Source organism: Mycothermus thermophilus, assembly GCF_041956435.1.
Source record: "Mycothermus thermophilus strain CBS 625.91 unplaced genomic scaffold VTJ04scaffold_2, whole genome shotgun sequence".
Classification (NCBI taxonomy): domain Eukaryota; kingdom Fungi; phylum Ascomycota; class Sordariomycetes; order Sordariales; family Chaetomiaceae; genus Mycothermus; species Mycothermus thermophilus.
In genome coordinates, this window is record NW_027191428.1 from 4,338,150 (window position 1) to 4,354,926 (window position 16,777).

The 16,777-nt window shown below is 56.3% G+C and overlaps 8 protein-coding genes across 8 annotated transcripts; 5 read left to right on the plus strand and 3 right to left on the minus strand.

Moving 5' to 3' along the window:
- Nucleotides 1–169: 169 nt before the first annotated feature.
- VTJ04DRAFT_3776 (uncharacterized protein) lies at nucleotides 170–1,305 on the plus strand (the record flags this gene model as incomplete). The annotated part of the gene is made up of 2 exons (XM_069361713.1): nucleotides 170–295; nucleotides 373–1,305. The coding sequence occupies 2 exons, from the start codon at nucleotides 170–172 to the stop codon at nucleotides 1,303–1,305; spliced, it is 1,059 nt and encodes a 352-aa protein (XP_069222297.1).
- A 663-nt stretch (nucleotides 1,306–1,968) lies between these two features.
- Nucleotides 1,969–3,634, plus strand: VTJ04DRAFT_3777 (uncharacterized protein; the record flags this gene model as incomplete). Its single annotated transcript, XM_069361714.1, has 2 exons — nucleotides 1,969–3,034; nucleotides 3,141–3,634. 2 exons carry the CDS (start codon nucleotides 1,969–1,971, stop codon nucleotides 3,632–3,634), a joined length of 1,560 nt encoding a protein of 519 aa, XP_069222298.1.
- Nucleotides 3,635–3,884: 250 nt separating this feature from the next.
- Nucleotides 3,885–4,094, plus strand: VTJ04DRAFT_3778 (uncharacterized protein; the record flags this gene model as incomplete). Its single annotated transcript, XM_069361715.1, has 1 exon — nucleotides 3,885–4,094. One exon carries the CDS (start codon nucleotides 3,885–3,887, stop codon nucleotides 4,092–4,094), a length of 210 nt encoding a protein of 69 aa, XP_069222299.1.
- Nucleotides 4,095–4,952: 858 nt separating this feature from the next.
- Nucleotides 4,953–7,002, minus strand: VTJ04DRAFT_3779 (uncharacterized protein; the record flags this gene model as incomplete). The annotated part of the gene is made up of 3 exons (XM_069361716.1): nucleotides 4,953–5,684; nucleotides 5,771–6,494; nucleotides 6,566–7,002. 3 exons carry the CDS (start codon nucleotides 7,000–7,002, stop codon nucleotides 4,953–4,955), a joined length of 1,893 nt encoding a protein of 630 aa, XP_069222300.1.
- Nucleotides 7,003–7,263: 261 nt separating this feature from the next.
- On the plus strand, nucleotides 7,264–8,305 carry VTJ04DRAFT_3780 (uncharacterized protein; the record flags this gene model as incomplete). The annotated part of the gene is made up of 2 exons (XM_069361718.1): nucleotides 7,264–7,267; nucleotides 7,860–8,305. The coding sequence occupies 2 exons, from the start codon at nucleotides 7,264–7,266 to the stop codon at nucleotides 8,303–8,305; spliced, it is 450 nt and encodes a 149-aa protein (XP_069222301.1).
- A 384-nt stretch (nucleotides 8,306–8,689) lies between these two features.
- Nucleotides 8,690–9,962, minus strand: VTJ04DRAFT_3781 (uncharacterized protein; the record flags this gene model as incomplete). Its single annotated transcript, XM_069361719.1, has 4 exons — nucleotides 8,690–8,733; nucleotides 8,800–9,356; nucleotides 9,422–9,764; nucleotides 9,845–9,962. 4 exons carry the CDS (start codon nucleotides 9,960–9,962, stop codon nucleotides 8,690–8,692), a joined length of 1,062 nt encoding a protein of 353 aa, XP_069222302.1.
- A 69-nt stretch (nucleotides 9,963–10,031) lies between these two features.
- VTJ04DRAFT_3782 (uncharacterized protein) lies at nucleotides 10,032–10,985 on the minus strand (the record flags this gene model as incomplete). Its single annotated transcript, XM_069361720.1, has 3 exons — nucleotides 10,032–10,041; nucleotides 10,319–10,563; nucleotides 10,953–10,985. 3 exons carry the CDS (start codon nucleotides 10,983–10,985, stop codon nucleotides 10,032–10,034), a joined length of 288 nt encoding a protein of 95 aa, XP_069222303.1.
- A 4,705-nt stretch (nucleotides 10,986–15,690) lies between these two features.
- On the plus strand, nucleotides 15,691–16,689 carry VTJ04DRAFT_3783 (uncharacterized protein; the record flags this gene model as incomplete). Its single annotated transcript, XM_069361721.1, has 3 exons — nucleotides 15,691–15,733; nucleotides 15,829–15,932; nucleotides 16,108–16,689. The coding sequence occupies 3 exons, from the start codon at nucleotides 15,691–15,693 to the stop codon at nucleotides 16,687–16,689; spliced, it is 729 nt and encodes a 242-aa protein (XP_069222304.1).
- Nucleotides 16,690–16,777: the final 88 nt, after the last annotated feature.

Below are 16,777 nucleotides of genomic sequence, written 5' to 3' on the forward strand. Positions count from 1 at the left end.
TCAAGCCCCTGCAGATTGAAAATACGGGCATGCAGCCGTTGTGTCAATACGGTATTGATACATCAGTTCACTTGGGCTCTGACCAGGAAGCTCACCGTCTTCTTCACACTCATCATCGGTCTCCCCATCCTCTCAAAATCTCATCAACCTCCAAGATCCATCCAAATTAATGGATCTAGCTCAACGACTCGGCATCCCGCTGCCCATTGCCACCGGGGCCCTCGGCCTGTTCATCGTCCTCATCGCCGGCATGGGCTTCTTCCGGAGGAAAAACCACATGCCCGTCGAGGGTCGGGTATGTGAGCCCCTGATTGAAGTCTCATCACCGCTGCCGACTTTGCTTAACCATGCTAACATTTCCTCTCCCCCCAGACCGTTCTCATCACAGGCGCGTCCGAGGGCATGGGCCGGAGCGCCGCCATCCAGCTCGCCGCCAAAGGCGCCAACGTGATCCTCGTCTCCCGCAACGTCGGACGGCTCGAGGAGGCGTTGGCCGCCGTGCGCGCGGCCGCTTCCAATCCCGAGAAGCAGCGCTTCACCTACATCTCGGCGGACGTGTCGGAGCCCGGGTACGGCGCCGAGGTGGTAGCCCAAGCGATCGCGTGGAACGGCGGCCGCAGCCCGGACATTGTCTGGTGCGTGGCGGGCATGTCGACCCCGCTGCTCTGGACCGACGACGCCGCCATGGCCGCCGCCCGCCGCAACATGGACGTCAACTACTGGGGCTCGGCCGACATGTCGCAGGCCATCCTGCGCGAGTGGCTGCGGCCGGAAAACGCACAGGGGCCGGCCGGCGAGCCGCGGCATCTGATCTTCACGGCCTCGGTGCTGGCTCTATTCAGCATTGTGGGCTACGGCCCCTACTCCCCGTCCAAATGGGCCCTGCGCGGCCTCGCGGATACGCTGGCCATGGAGCTCAACCTGTACCCGGACAACCCCGTCAAGGTGCATGTGGTGTACCCAGCTACCATCGTCTCTCCGGGATACGAGAGGGAGAACAAGACCAAGCCGGGGATTACGCTGGAGCTGGAGAAGGATGATCCGCCCGAGACGCCCGACACGGTGGCGCGCCGGGCCATCAATGGACTGGAAAAGGGTGAGTACTTTGTGGATGTCTCGGCGTTGGGGGTTTTGATGAGGTGTGGCGTGATGGGAGGCTCGCAGCGCAACAACTGGGTGCTGGACACCATCATCGGCTGGTTTGTGCCCATCGTCTACTTTTTCGTCACCAAGTCCATGAACGCCAAGGTGACGGAGTGGGCGAGGAAGTACGGTCCGACCGGGAGGGGCCCGAGTTCATCGTGATTGTGCAATGTACAGTATTGCAATCGTATAAGTATATGGGTAATCTCATGGACGGCATTCATGTGGCACGGAGGAGTTTGATGGGAGTGAGTCTTCTTCTTGTGTGTTATCCGGACATAGACATGTCGGTGGATTGTGAATTGAATTGTCAATTGGCGGGCGCAAACACTTTGGATGCTTCACTGAGGCATTTCTGTGATGGGCAATCGACCTGAGTCCTGGGGGATAAATATTCACATCATCCACTTGATGTTGCTGAACTTATGAGTAGCAGGTGTCTCCGTATACATGAGAGTGTGAGGTGGTGTTGTGTTCTCGTTAACGTTAAAGCCCCTGGAGCAAGGAGACGTCGACGTCATCTCCAGCATCCCCGGCCAGCGATTGACCAATCATCTGCAAGAATCCGTTTCTCTATGGGTCTCCGCAAAACGCGAAAGTTCCGCGACCCTGGCTCCGCATTTGGCATTTCTTGGTCCAGTCCCGTTTCATCAATTCAACCAAAATTCCCACTCTCCCACTCCCCCCCGTGGCCTCACACCATCTTCCGACACGCAGTTTTACAGCTGACGACAGCTGCACCGTCCGCGAACCTCATCTACACTCGTCGACTTATACCCATATAAGCCAGCTCACATCACCAAGCCCGCGACGGGGCGGACGAGCATGAAGCCGTCCGTTATCCGTCCACAGCGAGGTCGTCCCCCAAACAAAGTCACCAAGCCCGCCGGCCCTGTGCCACGCGGCCGTCCCCCTCGCCAGGTGCCAGGGAATCATCTCACAGACGCCGCCGTAGCCGCTGCCGTCTCATCGGCCGAACTCTCATCCTCATCAGCAGCATCTTCTTCAGCCAACCCCGCCGACCTGGCCGATCCGGGTTCGGTTTTTGACGAGGTCACCATGGCAGCCGACGATTACGCCGCCGCTGCCGCTGCCATGGAGACGGACCTCGCGGAGAGCCACCATCCTGACGCCGATGCTGGCGGTGAGATGGAAGAGGATGACCCGGCGGCTGCCGGTGCTGCTGCTGCTGCTGCCGCTGCCGCCGCCGCTGCTGCCGCCGCCTCTGGCCTGCCGCCCGGCGTCGATTTGACCGCCGCGAATATCCTCGCCAACGGCGGAGCTGGTCTCGCTGCCGGTGGAGCGGCAGGTCCCGGGCCTGGGGCCACCGCCATGCAGCAGGCTGTCCAAAATCAACAAATGCATGAGATGCAACACCAGATGGCCCATGCCCAGCACCCTCAGCATCCTCACCAGCAACATCCCCAGCCTCAACAGCACCAGCATCAGCAAATGCACCATCAGCAGCAGCAACAACAGCAACACCACCAGCAGCAGGCCAACCAAATGGGTGCGCCTCAGCAAATGCAGCCCGTTCATCACCACCAAGCTGCCCTGGACCCATCCATGGTCAAGACCACCGAGCAGCTGGCTCGGGAGTCGGGCTACCACAACCTCAACATCGAAAGCGCGCTCGCCAAGCGGCTGGCCCGCGAGCCCGGCCAGCGCCTTGCCCAGCAGCGTCGTCCGGAGCAGGCTCTCAACCTCGCCCGCCGCAGCAATGTCGAGGCACTCTTCGCCCACATCGCCGGCGAGCCCGCCCGCGTCCCCTGCAAGAACTGCCACAAAGGCCATGGCCCCTGGACCAGCTGCATCGTCGTCGACGGCCAGATGTGCGGCAGCTGCGCAAACTGCTGGTTCAACGCCAGCGGTGCGCGCTGTAGTTTCCACGGTAAGTTTCACCCTTCCAACCAGCAACTCTCACTTTTCCCCTCTTTCCTCGTGATCTCTTTTTCCCCATTGCCCAAGCAACAGAGTCATTGACACCCCTAACTCAGAGACCCGCAACCCGCAAACAGCAGCGCAACACGCCACCATCCTCCCCGCTACTGCCGCCGCGGCCGCGGCCGCCGCAGGCGGCTTCGGCGCCGGTGGCCACCCGCTGCTGCCCCACACCGCGCTGCTCACCGGCAACCCCGTCCTGCAACAGCTTGTCGCGCGCGCCATCAACGAGGTCCGCACCGCTGACAAGGCCACCCGCCAGCTTATCAAGCTGGACATCGCCGCCAAGCAGCTCGCGCTGCAGATGGTCGAGTACGAGGAGACGGTGAGCTCCAACAGCGCCGCCGGCGGCCCTGGTTCTGTTGCTGCGGCTGGGAACCGCGGACCGGGCGGACACGGTCCCGGGTCATTGTCGCCTGCTGCTCATCACCCGGGCGGACCGGGAGGGGTGGTGCCGCAGGGACATCCTGCGGCGGCCGCTGCCGCGGCGCAGGGGAATCAGGTGCCTGTTCCCGGCGGGCAGGTGATGGGGGATGAGTCGGGGGCGTAGGAGCTCTTCGATCACTTGACGGCGGGAGGGGGTTGGTCGGCGTCGGCTTCTTGTTCGGCGGCGGCGGCGTCGAGGTCTTCTACCGTTGAGACTACTGGCACCAGCAAAGGCAGCAGCGGTCCCCGCGGCGGTGACATGAAAGGGAGAAAGAGGAAACGGGTACGGTCGAAGGTGGGAGGGTCTGGTTCCGACACGCAATTCAGTTAGAAGAACCTGGAAGGACGGAAGGAAGGAAGGAGGGTAAATCTGGATGTGGATCAATCAGGCGGTTGCTGCTGGTTGGGATATCAGGGGAATATTGTGCTACTGGCGAGTTTTGCTGTGGTTTTGCTACCTACTGCCTACCTACCAACCTACCTACCTGCTGGAGCATATGGCATCATACCTGCCGCCACCGCAGGGGCGCTATACTTTCTACATCATCATCGTCGGCACCTTAGGTTTGCGTTGTGCGTCCTAGGGTTGTTTGTACTTATGTACTAATAATCTCTTGTTTCTCACTTCCATTCGACATGCAATCGCGAGCACATGGGGAGGAAACGATGGGTTGAGGTTCGGGCTTTGGTTTGATACGTTGGAAGATTGTTGCTGTCGTGTTTGTTTACATGGTTGCAGCTCACTGTATTCCGTGTGTTTGGTCTGGAGAAGGAGGAGATACCCGGGAATATCTTGAGATTGAGCGGAAAGGAGGACGGGAAGTACCTTACAGACCTACCTGTACCCGGTACCTACAAGAGTACAGACCCTGAGACTGGCGGCAGGTCAAGGGTGAGTGAGTACTGTTGTTGGTGCGAGTGTGAATTCGGATGTGAATCTTCTGTGTTCTGGTAGTCTTCCTCGTCCTTCCGGTTCATGGGCATTATCGAAGGTATCTTGGGGTGTCATACACACCTATGTTCCCACCTACTTGTGAGTACAGTGCTCTGGGATTAGGAAAGAATTGGAAGAGCCACAGCTTGGACTTCGACTTGAACTGGCGCAGTGATGAGATTGGTTCTGGATCACTATCTACTAGGAATGGAAGATATGTTACTTCTAGTATCTGTGAGTTCTTGATTATTTAGTTATTCATTTATTTTATGTTTTTCGTATGTATAATGTTCTCCTCTCTCAATATTTTATTGTTATTCTAGTTTATTTACTTCAAAGGGGGTAAGGCGAGGTTGCTATTAAGGGGGGCCTAGAGAAAAGACAAGCGGATAAGGAACCAAAATCGTGAGGATTAAACTGAGGGCAAGATAGCAGGGGTGCAGGGGAGTAAAAAGAACTTACCTCTGGTCTCCCTAACCGATAGCGTCTCTATCTCTCTCTATCATGCTCACGCGGTATTAGTATCCAACTGTTCCCCAGCATCGACGCCCAAGTCGATCAGCCAATCCACCACATGCTGATGCCCCTCCGCCTTTGCCATGTCCAGCGCCGTCATTCCCCACTTGTTTGGTTCGCCCAGGTCCCGCTCGGGATACGTCCCCAGCAAGAACGCGGCCGTGGTCAGATGGCCAAACTGGCACGCCGTTGCAAAGGCGTCGCTGCCGTCGTCGTCCCGCACCCTGGGGTCCGCACCGTACTGCGTTACTAGCATCCGCACCACCTGCGTATGGCCAAACATGGCTGCGTATATGATCGGGGTCGACCTTCCTTTATCACCCACGTTGACGTAGGCGGTTCGCTGCCCCGCCGTTGCCGCCTGCTCCTCCTCCTCCTCCTCCTCCTCCTCCTCCTCCTCCTCCTCCTCCTCCTCCTCCTCCTCCTCCTCCTCCCGGCTTCTGTTCGCAGAACGATGATGATCCAGGAGCGCAGCGCACATCTCCATCTCCCCGATCGCCGCGACGAGATGTATCGGTTGTATGCTCGCACTGTCGCGCGCAAAAGGGTCTGCGCCATGCCGAAGAAGGTCCCAAAACAGCCCGGAATTCGCGCCGGCCCTTCTTCTCGTTCCGCCTCCCGGATGCTTCGCGTGGTACTCCATGAGCCTATGGAACACCTTGAGAAAATGCTCGCTGTCAATAATGTACTCGATTTTGCCTTCCGTCACGGCCTTGAAAGTCTCCTGGTAATACAGCATGGATTTGCTCTTTCTGCTGATATTGTTGCCTCGCCGCCGGTGCGCTCCCCGATGATGGCAGGCCAGGTGACTTGGTGCAGGAGTGTCGAGCCATCGGGTTGGGGGACGGAGGGGTCTGCGCCCGCGCGGAGCAGCGTTCGCGCCATGTCTACCTGGCCGTATCTCGCCGCGGCCCAGAGCGCGGTCGGTAATTCCTCGTTCGTTGTACTTTCCTCGTTGTTGCGGCAGCGGAAATTGATGACGTCCTGGCCATGAGCGACCAGGAGGTTAAACACATTGCCATCGCCGTGGGCGGAGACGTCCCACAGTACGGGGCGGCCGCGCGAGTCGAGGGCATTGGCGCGGTCTACGGGGGAGTTCTCGACGCATGGAAAATCGGTCGTCAGGAGCGCCTCGACGACGGCCACGTCCTTCTTCTCGGCGGCGATGTGGAGAGGTGTGTTGCCGTGGTTGTCATGCACCGAGACCCTTGCACCGTAGCGCAGCAGGAGCTTCACGAGCACGGCGTCGCCGTTCTTCGCGGCTATGTGGATGGGTCGCTTGCCACTGCTTGAGTCTACGAAGTCGGGGTTGATATTGCACCCGCAAAGGATCATCTCAATGATAACAAGGCTGTAGCTCCGGTCGACGTCTCTATGGGAAGGAAGGTCTTGTATCAAAGTCAGAAGCGTCTGTTGGCAATCTCGGATCGTGGATTCTGGCAGCCTCAAGGGTTCGTGGGGTGGAATAACTTGTTGTTCTGGCTGTTGTCCAGGAGGTCTCCGGGCCTCGGCAAGAAGTTCCAGAAGTAATGAACTGTGTATTTTCACATCACAGTTAGTTCAATTTCTTTGCAGACAGATGGTGAGCTGCGCTCTGTTCCATACGTGTGCAAGTTGTCGCGGATTCGATTAAACGCGTCCATCTGGCGACGCAAGTCCTTGTGCACGTCCTCTATTTTCCGCGAGACGAGGAGGCCCTGGACTTGTTTTATCCGCACCCTTAGCCGGTCCCCGGGAGGTGGCATCAAGCTCTTAATCTTTTCCCGGAGTTGCTCGATGGCCGGGTGTACGTTAAGAACGCATCGAGTGAGCTCGTTGCCCATGTCGAACGCAGGGCCCATGAGGAGTTGTAGTTGGGAGCGCTGCCGACGCCCGAAAAGGAGGACGACGGCAGACGCCATAGTGCTGATCATGCTCCGGCAATCGGCATCCAAAGATGTGAGAGTGCTCGGTACTTCTGAAAAGGTGCCCTTCAACTTGACGATATCCGAGACGAGTTTGCCGAATGTCATGATAGCCGTGGAGATAGCAAGCGGATCCATGTCTGCTTGTCAGGCTCTTAGTTGATATGTTTTTCTTGAGAGAGGATAGATGCTGTTCTGGCTGCGGGGTTGGAACTCGTCTGTTCGCCTCAGGGGGTTCAGATGAGGAAAACAGTCTCTGTCTCCTGAAGAGTATAACGAACTTCTAACTTCTCGCGAGACGGCAAAGCATATATGTGGATGTAGATGGGTGGTGACGTGATCGTGTGGAAGTCGAGAGTGTTATGCAGGACCGAGGACTTGATCGAGTAATTGGCAGTTATGTGTTTGATGGATGCCAGTCAGGCTCAGCCACTGCGAGTGTCGATGACGAGGCTGAGGCACATCGAGATGCTGCATGAACTAGACTGCATGCAGCCCTCATTTGCTATCACACTTTCCAAAGGCATTACGCAAGGCTGCTTATCGCAGGTATTTTGAGTTGGTATGGTGGAATTGGTTGGGAAACTGCAATCCCTCTGTCAAGGCACCCGAGTCAAAATGGAGGAGCTTTACCAGTTACAACCTCGAGCCCGAGCAGAAAGACGCACGACAGTCAGACATCAATCATTCATCCTATCGACACACCAACACCAAGGGTCATCTTAAAAACAACAAACCACATGGTTGAGCGCAAATCAATAACATACGTGATGAAATATTTCCGACTGACTGACTGACTGACTGGTATACGCCCCCTTTCCCACCTCCTGACCTCGCCTTCCCCGAACCTTCCTCCCACAACAACCCCCCACATCCATTCACCTATCCAATACCTACATCCAACCATCACAACACACCCAACAGACTAGAGACTCCGGAAAAGGAAAGCAAAAAGAAAAACCCATCCATTCATCCATAATACACACACAAAAAAGACAACAAAAGTCAAGGAAACAACCATCCATCCACCCATCCATACCTCCCCGCCAACCATCCGACCATTATCCAATTCATCCAGCCATCCATCCACCTCTTCCAACCTACTCCTTCCCCCGGCATATCATCATCTAATCCCTCACATAAAGAGACCGGCCAACCAACCCCAACTGTACCGCAGCCGCGTCCGCCCCGACCAAGTCAATTGTTGTTGACGTTTTCTTCCCTGCCCATCTCAAAATCCAACACCTCGCCCCCGACGAACCGAAGAACGAAACCAACCCCAACTTTGGTTAACCTCTCGAAGGGAAAAGGCAAACCCAAAGTCAGGCCCGATTATATCAAGAAACAAAGACGAAACCAAAGTAGAAGCGAAGATTGTGGAGAAAAAGGATCAATGATTTCATACACGAGCTGTCAAAGGAACCACCTAAAAACCAGATGATAAAAAAACACCAAGACAACGCAGATTCATTATTAAACACAATATCTTTTTACCTTCCCCCCCCTCCCACACCACCAGCAGCAGCGCATGCGGCCTTCTCATGTCGCGTCGAGAGAAAAAACAAAGAGTGAAAACCCAGACTCGGCTGTGGAATGGTGCCGATGCCGATGTAAACCGTCGTGACGCGGGCAGGAGTCGTGGAAGGGAATTAGAGACGAGGCGCCGGACGCAGTTGGTAAGGGCAACGGAGGGTCATGATTCCGTCAACCCGCCCGCTATCTGCGTCTCGGGCAGGGGTATCTTCAATGGGCCAAGGGTCAGAGGCGGTACAAATGTTCCAGAGAGAAGGCGACTATGGACAGCAGATGGGCGTGTTCGTTCCGCTCAGATGAGACCGCACAGACGCAGGTTCTCCTGGATGATGATATCTGGAAGCATCAAAGTCAGCATCATGAGTCTATGCTAAACCACGTGACCAAGGATCCAAAACTTACCGTTCACAGCAGCCATGACGAAGCGGATCTGTGTTGTGTCGGTGGCGCACGTGAAGTGCGTGTAGATCTGCTTGGACTCGTGCTGGTTCAAGCTGACGAAGCGGTTGAGGATGTAGTCGCAGGCCGCGCCGTAGTCGTCGCCACCCTCGTAGTCGGGGAAGTAGTTCTTCATGGGGCTGACAGGCAGCTTCTCCTTGAACCTGTCGATCTTGTTCAGGAACAAGATGATGGACGTCTTGATGAACCACCTTGAGTTGCAGATAGAGTCGAACAGGGTGAGAGCCTCCTGCATGCGGTTGACCGTCTCATCTTCGAACAGCAGCTGGTCGTACTCGGAGATGGCGACCAGGAAGAGGATGGTGGTGACGTTCTCGAAGCAGTGAATCCACTTCTTACGCTCCGAACGCTGACCACCGACGTCGAACATGCGGTACGTGAGCTCGCCGATGATGAAGGTGGTCTCGGTAATACCGGTGGTCTTCACACGCGACCGCAGCACGTCCTGGTCGTTGGGCATGTAGTCGGGAGCGGCAATACGCTGGATGTTATCGAAGTAGCTAGAGGGAAAAGCAGGTTAGGAGAACGGTGTCGATCGCGTGTCGGTTGAATGTCAAAAACTTACTATCTCGCCGAGTCGTTGAGCTGGTACTCGCGCGACCGCTTGAAGCAAGCCTGGACACCAGCATCCTTCCACAGCGCCTCGATGGCGTTGCCGACTTCGGGGGGTAGCACGTCACCCTCGATCTGCGCGGGTTGCATGAAGATGGTCTGGACGTGATACTCCATGCGCGGGTCGGCGAGCGGCAGCTCGAGGGACTCCATGGCCTCGAGAATGACGCGCATCGACTGTACTGTGTTGCTGAAGATGATTTCCTTGAAGGATTCCCGCTCATCGCGCGAGTAGCCACCCTCGTGGATCAGCTTCATCTGCTTCAGAATGGTCGACTTTCCGGATTCACCAGCACCTGTTGCGAGTCAGGACATGCTGCGCTAAGTTACGGGTGGTTGCAGGCGCCCAATGGCGTCGGCGACGGTCGAGACGTACCCAGAAGCAGCATCTTGATCTCATTGCGCTGCTGCATGCGATCCTTCTTCAGCTGGTTCTCAATCTCCTCATTGCGGGCCTTGCCCTCCTTCTCCTCCGTGCTCATTCCGCAGCCCATTTTGGCGGTGTTTGTCGAGGTCGAAACACAAACGAAAGGTTGTAGGTCGAAGGGGTATCAAAAGTATTATTAGGTAGTTCTGGAGAGGTTGTTAGCATTGTCGCGGTCGCGTGTGTGCCGCAATTGGTTGTGGTGGCGGTGTTTCTGATGACCAGAAACGCGGAGGAGGCGTCGGGGAAATGTCCTCAAGCCTTGCGACGCCGCCCGAGGCAATGGGATCAGATGAATCGCCCATTGCCGCCATCCGCGGCTCATCCAAGACGCGTCAAAGTCGATCAAATCGCGACGAAGTGGATGGGATTGGACGAGGGCGACGTCGCTGAACACAACGGAAGCAAATTGGGGGATGGACTCACTCAGATTGTAGAGGTGGTCGCCCCAGGCTCTTGTTCCCCCTTGATGTCAGTCGGAAAAAAGGGGTCGCGGCAGTGAAAAGTCGGCGGGAGAATGAACGACGAAGAAAACAGGAAAAAAAACTGGTGGATGGATTCAGGGGTGATTGTCGATAGCAACCGGAATGGCTGGGTGATGGTATCGCCGTGATGAAGGACGAAGGAGGCGATGATTGGGGAAGGATTAGAGGGGATTCGCAGCTTTTTCGCTGGATGGCGAAGAAGAGGCGTTCGGGGTGAACCAAGAAGGTCGAGAGAAGTCGAGGTCAAGCGGGAGGGCTGCTTCTGTTAATGTGAGGAACGCGGAGACCATGCAACGCTGAATTTCGGGGGATGCAGCGACCCTGACAGTCTCGACCAATCACGGCCGCTCGTCTTCTTGCAAAAGCGGGGCCCGGTTGATGGGGGCCCCTGTCTTGGCCAGGAAAGGGAAGAGGCCCAGGACCCACCAAGTTAACCCAGTCAGGTCCGGGCTCAGGGCTGTTTCCTCGCCAGCGCGGGAGGGCCAGAGCGAAAAGCAATCACACACAACCACAACCCTGACGGTTTGTGTTGCCCCGACACAGTGAGCAAATGCTGACTGACGGAAGACGCTCACTGAATACGACCAGAGCAGGGGCATGGAATACATGTGAAAGAATTCATTGTCGATGTAAATCATCCGTTTCAGTCCCGTCACTTTTTCACTTTCTCTCAATTACTTTATCTAACTTAACTTCCCGGTCGGTGATGGAACCCACGTGGAGTTTGGAGTTGGGGCCCGTGCCGAGGAGCGAGCGAGCAGTAGTAGCAGCAACAAGCAGCGCCGAGAGGAGCCTCGCAGCAAAGCAAAAGAGAAAAAAAAGGGAGGGTCCCTAAATCCGCCCCAAAAGGAGCAAGGCCCGTCGCCGTCGCCCCCGGCCGGCCCAGATTTCAGTGGCGCGTCCCCTGGCGAGGGGGACCACCCGGGACCACCAGAGCTAACCAGAACCGTCTCTAGAACCTCCAGCATCTGGAGGTTTTGGGAAACGGCAGCGATGTCATGCGTCGCGAGATCGGGAAGATCAGCGAAAGCATGGACGCTGAACGCGTCTGCAATTGTTTGAAAAATCGATATATCACGTTTAGCCAAGTTCCCCCGGATTCCATGGATCGCGCTTCGTGTTCACTTGGTTGAACCCGTCCGTCTGGAAACACGGTGATCAACGAGCCGCAGAACACCAACAAGCCGACAAGTGAGACAGCAAGTGAACAAGCCGCGGTGGTTTCTCTGTCCACGCCACCCGCCTGTGCCCGGCGGGCGTGGGGAGCGCGCTCCCTATCACGTGCGAATCGCTTCCATATGCCCGTGAGAAGGACGCCTTCTGCACCACTCAACCTGCTGGCAGCAGCAGCACGGTCTTGCCGATGCCGAAGGAAAAGGCGACGGGATACAGAATACAGAGCTGAACATGACGAACGACAACGTTGTCGGGCGGACACGCCGTGATGGTCTTTGGAAGAGGAGTCGAGGACGTAACTGCATACAAAGACCCGATGAAGAACTGATCAGTGGTGGGTGCCATCTCCTAGGTAGGCCCCCGAAAAGATGGATCTCGTGGGAGAGCAGCGCGCTGCGATGTAGCGAGCTAACCCCCGGTCTTCCCGGACCGATGGAGTTCGGTGGACCCGAGACCGACCAACTCCGTCAAGACCTTTCGACATGGACTTTTCACCATTGAACAGTTCGTTCCTTGTGTGATGAGATTCCTGTCCGGAGTTCTCTATCAATAGTTCTCCGGCCAGCAGTCAGGTGCCGGAAACATCCGAATCTCTATATTTTTGACACTCCGACCCGGGCCAAACGTCTTTTGCCTGGATATTGTGTCGCCGTCTCCCTTTCTCGGGCCATCTCAGGTACGGCGTAACATTGGGGAACGAGCCGTGGCCCGGGTTCAACCGGACGGACCTCCAATGTCCCGTGAGAGCAGAGAATGCAACCCTCACGCATTAGCCTGGGTTTCACGACCCCTAGCCCCGCTGCGGCTGCCAGTTCGATTGCTTCTTTGAACATGCTCGACGATTTCTAGCCTGTGGTTGTTGATGGCCTACGGGATAGTTTGAAGAATGCCCAGCGAATCCGCGCAGCGAACCGGCCCTACGGATCTTGCGATGTTGACGCAGGCCAAACTTGGACCTGCATATGCTAGTCCCAGGAGATAGATGCTGTCCCCCGTTGTCATCCGGCGCCGTCCGCAGCATGTCAAATCGTGAATCATTAAAAATGGCTTGCGGGTAATGCAGTGCTACTGCTCTGCTGCGGCGCGCTGCTTCTAATGGCAGGCTTCCAGACCGCTTCTGCATGATACTGCAGCCGTTAACCCAGAGACCGATGCGAGTGTCTGAGTCCTCGCCAATCCAGTCATCTGCCGAGAAATCTGTCGCGTTGTGCCGCGTCTCTCCCTCTGCCGTCCTTCTTTTTTCGATCCAGCAGCCCTCCTTTGTTGGAAACATCTGACAAGCGAGCGAGTCCTTCTTTTAATTCTCCGCTACCCTCCCTGGCATATAGTATACTATAGTGGTGTCAGATAGTTATGGATTGGGGCCCGTCTTCCCGCTTCCCGTCTTTGTACATACACTACTACACCGTACTTTAAGTATGAACCTAGTTATTCAACCTTCCTGCCGGCGGACCCCCCCACGGGTTGTTCACCCGCCGGCTGGTTGAAGGATCGACGACGGGCGAGAAATTGATCGGATCGTCCCCCCGCCTGTTTGTTGATCAGAGGGGGGCCCAGCGTCCGTAACCGAGACGGGCCGCAACGTGTGCGAAAACCTAGAGACGATCGAGTTGATACTGTGGCTGTAGCGGCTCTTGCTGTCGTCGCTGTTCACTTGTCAGAGACAGAAGAGAGTGCGGTCAGTCCTCTTCTTGGCCAAGTGGGCTTGTGCATGTTTGCCCCTGAGCCAAGTCCTGGCTCATTAACACCCCGGATGGAGCCGAAGCGTGGAACCCCACACGGTTCTGTCAGGGGGCTGCTGACGGGCAACTCTTCACTTGTCGCGGACTTTCTCAAAAAAGGGGCGTTCCTGGATCTTGGGGGACTTCGTGCTAGATCTTGGATTCTGATGAAGTCAAGTGAAAAACCCTGGGGCAAAAAAAGAAGCAAAAAAGCAAAACCTCTCGCGTGCGAAGTGGAGAGGACGAGGCCCGCATGCGACCGCCCGGGGCTTGAGTAAGACCCGGAGTCCCGGTCCCGGTCGCTTGGGAAAGGTCATCAGCTGTGATGAGATCGTTTTTCACCACATGAACACAATGAGATCCAATGGATGGGAAGAACACAACTTTTTGACAGGACAGTCCAGGCCACATCCCCGTCCACCACCCGTGCCGCCGCCGCCGCCCTCATCCGCCTCGGTCTTCCGTGGAGAATGGGTAGCCTTCGGTGTGTCCGGACTGCCGACAAGTGAAGTGGAAGAAACGCCACAGACTTGCGCATGCCGGGAACTCTCATCTGACAGAGATCTCAACATAGAGAAACACGGTTGCCTGTTGTTTTACCGACTTGCTTGCAGCCGCATCTGTGTCAACTTTTTTTAGACTTAAGCCTATTCATAGTATGTACATACAAACAAATACTCTGTATGGCGGATGACAATCATCAGATAAGTACCCAGCTAACTATGTACTCCGTACCGCCCATTTCACACACCAGCAAGGAAAAAAAGACGCCCAGGGCCGGGACGTGCACCCTGGCCTTACAGGCAGAAGTGAATGAACGATGAAGTCATCCATGTTCATCAGTCGCGTCGCCTTGCCTCTCTACCCTGTCTTGCCATGTCTTGCCCTGTCTGCCCGCCCTGCGCCCGTGCTCTAACTACCTACACTACTCTAAGCGCGTGGCCCGGGACTTCCGGTCTGTCCCCGTCGTCGGTCGCGCAGCAAATGATGCTGTGGCGTCCTGGCCAAGGAATACCGAGGCAGGATGGCTTTTCTGGGCGGACAGGGCTGGATACTTGTGGTGAGCTGATCACCTCCATTTGTGTGTGGAAGGTTTTGTGGAAGTGGAAATGGTTCTTTCGCTTCCCTTGGGTCGTGCACGGATCTACAGATACGAAGTCCTAACGACTACCTACTGACGCTACATAATTAATTATACTGGATGTATGGATGTCCATACATACTACAGAGGAGCACCTCCAAAACCCTCACAGCAACAACACCACCACCAGTGTCTCCTCCAGCGATAACGCCACCACCAGATGGATCTCGGATAGTAACCAAGCCAGGGTGAGAAACAGAGAGAACACAATCTTGAAGTCGGTTTCGCGAACAGGCCAGGTCCCCCCACCAAAGCGGGATGCCGGAGGTGTTGTGTGTGTGTGTCAGGGGTCTCCGCCGGATGCCGGCACTTGCTCACTCACAGGGCAGAGCAAAGCAAAAGTGAAAAATGACAAAAAAGGGGAGAGAGGTGAACACAAGCGCTGACAAGCCCACGATAAAGTGGACAAGGGAAACCTGGCCAGGAGAAGTCTAGCGCCCCACATTTTTGCGCGAAGGGGTAAGATTCTGGAAAACCATCCAGGAACGCCCACAAGCGTGTGGCCAGCGCTGAGCTGGCACAGGGCGCTCACGGAGCGGAAAGCTGAGTCGGGATTTCGGATCAGGGGCAGGGGATGGCTCCATACAATCAGTCGTACACCATAGAGCAGGTTATGTTTTAGTATGTACGACATATATACATGTTATAGGTTTGGATCGACGATCAGGTACAGTGATGAAACGGGCAATGGATACGTAAGGTCGGGGGTATGTGGATGAGGAGGATTTTTGAGAGGTGTTTCGTGGATGATCGTCCTAGTTAACCTGGGCGAGAAGGACGACCTTTCAATGCGTTCTGTCCAGATGTTTGATCGTTCTGTTTCATACCGCCTTGGGGCTGAGACATACGGTTGTATTCAAGGAATGGACCTGACAAAGGAGGACGTTATTGCGAATGTATGAGCCTCCGTACATACCTAGATTTCCATCTTGTCTGTCGTTGAGTGGTTCATGTAGGACTCTACTCCATACGTGCTCCGTAACAGCTGCATACACAGTAGGTAGGCTGTGCGTGGCCGGCTCTGGCTCGTCCAACTGGCCGGCGCCAACACATGTGAACAGGGGTGTTTTGGCTGACGGGTTGGGCGGACTGCAACCGGCGCTTGTGAGTTGAGGCCTCATCCACTTCTCCATGAACATCAATCAACCTCTGTATGAGCGTGATACTACTCTCTCACCTCACCTCTCACGCCATAACTGGATCCCTTCATCTCCCCGTCTCCGCCCACCGTAACCGTTAGGTAGCTACTCGGCAGAGTCGGCTTTCAATAGCACGATGGCGTCGGCGGCGATCCACACTTCCCGCCTCGGCGGTCACGGTATGGCAGCCTCACTGAGCCCTCCCACCCAACTCACTCTCATGATTCCACAATGGCTGCCTTCCCCTGACACACGCTCTCTCTCTGTCAAACAGCCTTCAACGACCACAGCACAAGCGACGATGTAGAAGCCGAGTATGACCGCCTGCGCGACCTGGCGCGGGCCGAGGGTGACAAGATGCAGGCGTGTTTTGATCAGGTACGATATCTAAGTAGTAGATGCTACTCATACGCAAACACCTACTTAGTGAGAAGTGCTTGCTGCTCATGCCAAACCAAACAAACCTCCCTACCTACCTCCCCGACTCACTCACACACACACACACACTCTCCCTCCCTCTCTCTCGCATACTTACACACCCCTCCACACCCAGTCCCGCGCAGCCTACCAATCCGGCGACGGCGCCACAGCCAAACACCTCTCGGAGCAAGGCAAGCGCCACAAAGCCGCCATGGAGCGCTACAACAAGCAAGCGTCAGAGCTCATCTTCCGGGCCAACAACCACCCGGCGCGGGTGACGGGCTCCACGATCGACCTGCACGGGCAGTTCGTGCGCGAGGCCGAGGCGATCCTCGAGGCGCGCATTCGCGCCGACGTCGCCGCGGGCCAGGGCCACCTGCACGTCATTGTCGGCAAGGGCAAACACTCGGCCGGCGGCGTGCAGAAGCTCAAGCCGTGCGTGGAGAAGCTGTGCCGGGACTTGGGCCTCGAGTACGCGACCGAGGACAATGAGGGGAGGATTTATGTGGATTTGAAGGGACGCAAGGTGACGGGCCCGCCGCCGGCTTTGGAGAGACCGGATGGGTATGAAGAAGAGGAACGGCCGCAGACGAGGCCGCCCAAGAAGCATAGGCCACCGCGGCCGCCGCAGCAGCAGAGGCCGCCGAGGAAGGATGAGGAGGAGGATGAGGGGTTCCTTGGGTTTTGTCTTAAGGCTTGTTGCTCGGTTATGTGAGTTGGGTTTGGGAGGGGGGAGGAGGGTTAAGATGGAGTTGGTGATGGGAGTCGGAGGTGTTATGAAGGAACTGAGATTCAGCGGTCGT